General features: G+C 39.8%; 1 protein-coding gene across 1 annotated transcript; it reads right to left on the bottom strand.

The window, feature by feature from the left end:
• Window positions 1-259: 259 nt before the first annotated feature.
• gja10b (gap junction protein alpha 10 b) lies at window positions 260-3,154 on the bottom strand. Its single transcript, XM_062436872.1, has 2 exons — window positions 1,829-3,154; window positions 260-298 (listed from the first exon to the last, which is right to left on the bottom strand). The coding sequence occupies exons 1-2, from the start codon at window positions 3,152-3,154 to the stop codon at window positions 260-262; spliced, it is 1,365 nt and encodes a 454-aa protein (XP_062292856.1).
• Window positions 3,155-6,715: the final 3,561 nt, after the last annotated feature.

The raw sequence follows: 6,715 nt of genomic DNA, 5'->3' as shown, positions 1-6,715 counted from the left end.
CTTGCATACTAGCAATATAAAGTTAATTAGAAGATGGAGATATCATTTGTACACAGCATGAAGCTAATAATTAAGCGTTGTCTGTGGAATGTCATGTATAACTGAACTGAAGCTCTTGTTCATGCATGATACAAACTGTATTAACATACTATGAAAACATAACGTTGCAGTTGAGAGATCGCTTTGGGATCAGGATCCCTCGGCCCCTTTAGAACTCCTGCATGTCTCCAACTTTGGTTCCAAAACTGTCACTTTCAGTTTACTTTTTCATGATGGAAGACAGCTCCAGGATCATGCTCTGAAAGACAGAAAAAGATATTGTTATTCAAATCACAGACACAAACACATCTGACCTAACAGCAGACCTCCAGTGGTGTTACTTCTCACCCTGCTGAGTGTAGAAGTGCACTCCAGGGTGTGTCAGTACACACCTTTCTGATCATACTCATCATGATGTTGGCTGTGATCAGTGCAACAGACTGAAAACTTTCATGTTAGTTTATGTGGTTTTAAGTTTCTCTTATTATTTCCAGTTTTCCTCACATTTACCTGTTTTCAGATTCCAAATGTTCCACATTTCTATTGTAATAAGGGGTAAAAAAAAAAACTTCATAGTTTAATCTCTTAAGCTTAAAAAGGGAAAATCGCTCTTTGGTCAAACAGCAGAGAAACAAGAGAAACAATGTTTCATAAAAAATTTTCAATTGTTATAGATCTCATTTGTTTACTTTGCCTGTATTCTTCTCTTTTGTTTGAAGTGGATGTGGTTTAGTTTGAAAAAGTAATGTCATGTGCTTCCGTGCACCAATAACCATATATAATATAGTGGGGTTGTTACCCATGTTGCCACAGAATCAGGTTTGTTAGAGTGAGGAGATACCTAAAACATGTAGGGAAGTATGTTTCCAGGAGCAGGGTTGGAGACCACTGCCTCACATTGTGGGAATTAACCTTAATGTAAATCTTTAATTTTAGGGTGAAGATCTGATTTTAAGTTTTGTGGAATTTAGTGGCATCTAGCAGAACAGATTTGGCAGACATGGAATATAACATCCAGAGGTATGTTTTAATTAGTGTATAATCACTTAAATAAGAATTGTTGTGTTTTCATGATATTAGAATAAGCCCTTTATATCTATACCATGTTGCACCACCATGTTTCTGCAGTAGCCCAGAACAGACACTGACTCTAAATAGGGTCTTTGACATCTTTTGCAGGTTTTGCAGCTGCTGCAGGTTCTCCTACATGCTGTGGAGGGGAGGTGTATTCAATTTATGCAATCTGCAACATCCCCACTAGATGGCACCAAGTCTTAAACACTGGTCCTTTTTAGGTAAGTTTAGGGTTATGTAAAGGTTAGGGTAAGAGATAGGGTTGAGCATGTGGTGGTTATGGTTAAGGTTACAATAAGTCTCCAGGAAATGAAAGTAAGCCTAATAATGAGAGATCTTACTCTGTGATTTTTGCCTCTTTTAGTTTGTGGTGCTCGATACCACTTGAGGTACATGTTAACATGTTAGAGAGCAACTTAACAGCAACTGTACATTTTTTTGCCAACCCCAAGTGGTGACAGTTCGGACCTTTCTGCAGTGATGTACAGGTGTTCTTCAGGGTGTGTCAGTACTCTGTGACATCATTGCCAGGTGTGTTACTGATGCAGTAAAGACCACACAAAGCTGTGGTGGAAGGTACAACATTTAGCCAAAGCAGAAAACCCCCTTTCAGTCTGGAGTTAAGTTACATATTCAGTTATATTCATCGGACACCCAAATAGTGACATTTGTAACTTTAGCTGCATCAGATAAAATGTGACTGATCTGTCCTCACCATGGACATCCTCCTTCCGCCAGCTGGAGGCGGTGGGGTCATCACTGGACTCTCTCCCTGGGTGAGGTGCTGTGCCTCAGTGTCTGTTCCACTCTGTGAATCAGCGCTGTCAGACGGAGTGGCCAGCATTCCCTCTGACATTCCTCTGGACATGAAACTGCACTTCCTGGCGGTGGGGTAGTGGTCGCTCTCCGGAGAATCACTCCTGTCACTGAGCTCCTTGCAGATACTAACTCGGCTCTGCTTCCTCTGCGGGTTCCTCAGGGCTGCTGGGATCTCCATGTGGCCTGCCATCAGTGTAGGTCGCGGCCCTGCATATTGTGGCTGGCCGGAGCCGTGAGGTCCGTTGGACTCATCACTGCTGCATGACTTCCTGTTGTCAAGGGTGTAGCGCCGCTCCACAGCCCCCAGTTGCTGCATAGCCTGCTGGTTGGAGCTGTTCGAAGGCTCCCCAGGAGCATCGGACACAACAGAGCAGGTCATCTGTGTGAGCTGCATCGACCTTCGTGGTGAGGAATTAGTGAGCACGCAGACCTGCTGCACCATGGAGTTTTTCTTTGACCTGTACACGCTGTCATCATCTCCATATTTGTATCCATATAAGCTTTGTTTGATCTTCTTCACCCCCAGATGGAAGATCTCTAGGAGGTTGAGTAATAAAGAAACTCCGGCGATAACCAGCATGAAAATCATGAAAATGTTTTTCTCTGTTGGTCGTGACACAAAACAGTCGACACTGTTGGGGCAAGGCAAACGTTCACATTTGTAGAGAGGAGACAGTCCAATGCCATACAGAGCACACTGACCTATAATAAAACCCACCTCCACCACAGATCTGGTCAAGATATGGAAAACATATGTGCGCAGCAAGGAGCCTTGAAGGGGAGCCTTCCTTACTTTCTTCTGTTCATCTAGTTTCCTGAGCTCTCGCTCTATTCGTTTATGGTCCTCCTGTGTAGGGTCTCTTCCCTCCAGCTCAGCTTTCAGACAGGCTTTCTTCTTGTGCCTCTCCTTCTCTAGGGTCCTCAAACGGTACAAGGCATGACCCATGTAGACCAGAGAGGGAGAGGACACGAAGATGATCTGAAGGACCCAGTAGCGTATGAGGGAGATGGGGAAAGCCTGGTCGTAGCAGACATTCTTGCAGCCAGGTTGCTCCGTGTTGCAAACAAACTCGCTCTGCTCGTCATCCCAGACATCCTCAGCCGCCACGCCGAGCACTAGCATTCGGAAAATGAAGAGGATGGTGAGCCAGATCTTCCCCACAATGGTGGAGTGAATGTGGACTTCCTCTAAAATACCTCCTAATAAGTTCCAATCCCCCATCTTGTGTTACATTATTTTCTGTCAGTGAAGAAAGAATCACAGCAGCCAGTTAGACCAGTTTCAACAAGGGAATATTAAACATGCAATAGAAAATTTGCTTTACTTACATTTTTCTAGGGTGCTTGTCTCATGTGCTTCAACGTAAAGCCATCATGGAAGAGCAGATTCGTTTGCGGAGACATCAGTGCTCATTTGTTGTCCCTTGGACACAGACGAGACCCCACTGTGCAGTGTAGCTGACACTATTTCAGTGCTCCAGTTTGCTGCGATTGATCCACCACATGACCCTATAATGCCCTGAGGTTAGTTTCACCCTGCCACTTTTAACAGGACACTACAATGGAAATAGCACCAACTGAGATGTCAATACACAGCCATGCACAATGTTTTTCAACTTTCTTGCTTGTAATGTACCACATATAATCAAAAGTATGTGTCCATGTCCCTTTTTCTTGGGTTGTTTTTATGGTTTGGGTTTAATTCTAACCAAAACCAACATCACTTCTAACCAAAACCAACATCACTATTAATTATATGAATTTAGTAGCTAATGAATTTAATGAGTTTTTTGTTGGTGTTGGTCCAGGTTTGGCAAAAGAGATTGCAAGCACTGACAGTAGAAATGAAATGAAAAGTAGCAATGTACATGTTCAACACTCAATGTTTTTAAAGGGAACAGATGAAAAAGAAATTATTCAAATTGTCTAAGGATTCAAAAATAAGAAGTCAACAGACTGGAATGATATGGACATGTCCATGGTTAAGAACATTATTGACTGTGTGGTGAAACCCATTAAAATACATATTCAACCAATCCCTGAAAACCAGAGTATTTCCAAATAAAATGAAAACAGCAAAAGTAATACCCTTATATAAGTCTGGAGATAAACACATTCTCTCAAATTACAGACCTGTTTCTTCGCTTTCGCAATTTTCCAAAATACTTGAAAAAATATTCTATTCGAGATTAGATGAGTTCATCACAAAACATAAAATACTATGTGAGCAGCAGTATGGCTTCAGAACCAGCAGGACCACATCATATGCACTATTAGACTTTGTTAATGAGATAACAACGGCCATAGAAAATAAGGAATATGCCGTGGGTATATTTCTTGATTTTAAAAAAAGCATTTGATCATGACCTGTTACTGTTAAAACTTCAAGAGTATGGAATCAGAGGAGTAGCACTAGAATGGATAACCTGTTACCTAAATAACAGATATCAATATGTTGAAATTAATCATAATAAATCACAGCTAATGAAGGTTGAGTGTGGGGTTCCACAGGGCTCTGTGTTGGGACCATTATTGTTCATCTTGTACATCAATAACATATGTGAAGTCACAAAAAAGCTAAAAATAATTTTATTTGCAGATGACACACATGTAATCTGCTGTGGGGATGACTTGGAGCAACTCCTGGATACAGTAGGGAATGAACTAAAAAATCTAAGGAGATGGTTTGATTCAAATAAATTGACACTAAATTTAAGCAAAACTAAACTCATAATATTTGGTAATCGGGCAATTGACACATGCAAGAAACTGACAATAAATGACATAGAAATAGAAAGAGTGTCTGAAATCAAATTCCTTGATGTGATAATTGAGAGTAAACTATGTTGGAAACCACACATAAATCATGTTAAAGCAAAAATGTCAAAGTCAATTGCAATATTACATAAAGTCAAGTATCTTTTGAATCAGACATCACTATACACCCTGTACTGTTCCTTCATACTCCCATACACGAGCTACTGTGTGGAAGTATGGGGGAACACATACAAAACAAACACAGATCCAGTATTCATCCTGCAAAAAAGAGCCATCAGAATCATAATCAAAAACTTCTTCTCTTCATAAACTGAAAGTACTTAGTTTAAGGATCTGGTCGACTTCAAAACCATTCAAATCATGTGCAGAGTTAAAAATCAACAACTACCAGACTGTATTCAGGGGCTGTTCCAACTGAGGGAAGGTAAATACAACCTAAGAGGAATATCTATGTTCAAAAAACAGTTAATGAGGACAAATGCTAAATATCATTGCATCACAACAATAGGAGTTAATCTGTGGAACAACTGTACTGAAGAAATGAAAACATGCAGAACATTACACAAGTTTAAACAGATATTTAAAAATAACACTTTTGACCAATATAGACAGGATGAACAAAGAGGTGGACTGGGATAATGTGACTTGTGCTTTTTGTTTGTGTGCTTATTATTATTATTCACTCGTATTGTTTGAATGATTGGATGTTTTTTTGTTGTTTAGCTTGGTAGACTGATAGAGTCTAAATACATTTTAAAAATAAAATAAAAGGGTAAAGAAGGGGTAGGACTAGAAGAGCTCATTGCTTCATCCTACACCCATTCGAACAGATATTTATTGTTTGTCGTATGCCTGAAAGAGGAAAGTAAGAAATAAAAGTAAGGAGGAAGGAAGGAAAAGAATGGAAGGAAAATATGTGTTTGTGTATGTGTATATATGTATGTGTATATGTATATATGTTGTTTTTTAAAACATTTCTATTTCTATTTTGTTGTTTTTTCCCCCCTATAATTTCAATTTTGCCGTAAACCACTGCCTTTTTGTTTTGTTTCGCTATTTTAACATTCGACGATTTTAACGTTTGAAATGAAACTTAAGTAACTGAACTTAACTAATTTCAATGAAGAGTGATCTTAATACTGCAGGATACACTGATATTTTAGACAAAAGTGCTCTTTTAACTTGACATTTCCCCCAAGCACAAAGCCAGCTCTATAAAGAAATGCTTTCCCAGTTTCCTGTGGAAGAATGTGGCTAGTCTGTAGAGTCTTGATGTCAGCCTTATCCAACAGCCTCAGGATGAGCTGGAAAGCAGGCTGAAACAGACCTCATCACCCCACATCAGTGTCCGAGCTCACTAATACTCTTGTGGCTGAACCGGAGCAAATACCTGCAGCCAGGTTCCAACATCTGAAACCAGCATAGTGGAGGCTGTTATAGAAGCAGGGTAATAAACATGGTATGGGATGTCTAATTATGATGTCCACATACTGTTGGCCAAACAGTGCATTTACTGTAGTCAGACAGTGAAATATGACACATACTGTCCTCCACTTCATGTCATAGCTGATCGGATGAGTTACAAATGCCACCCCTAGGCACTGGCCTCAATTTCAATACTTTTTGGACCACTTTATAAATATTTGTGTCATGGTGTATTCAGTATATTGTGCCACTAACAGCTTCCATTTGACCCAACCGGTGTAGGTGGTTTACTCCCCAAATCTACCATGAATGTTTTAGACAGGCTATAATCAACAAGAATTCAACAAAGACACAGACATAAATAAATAAAACTTTATTTTCAGTAAAGAATTATATACAATATTCACAATATTGCAATCCATGCTATTTATAAGCAGTATGATGAGTCAAACAAAAGGTCATGGAGGCCCATGGATAAAAGTTTTACATTTGTATTAACAGAGGTAACTGTCCTGTCCTGTACATGAACTGGACATGTAAACATTGTAACCTTCAAACATATCACCCCCCCCCCCCCCCC

This window comes from Scomber scombrus, chromosome 17 (genome assembly GCF_963691925.1).
Source record: "Scomber scombrus chromosome 17, fScoSco1.1, whole genome shotgun sequence".
NCBI lineage: Eukaryota > Metazoa > Chordata > Actinopteri > Scombriformes > Scombridae > Scomber > Scomber scombrus.
The sequence above is the reverse complement of the archived record's forward strand: the minus strand, read 5'-3'. Positions and strand labels throughout refer to the sequence as shown.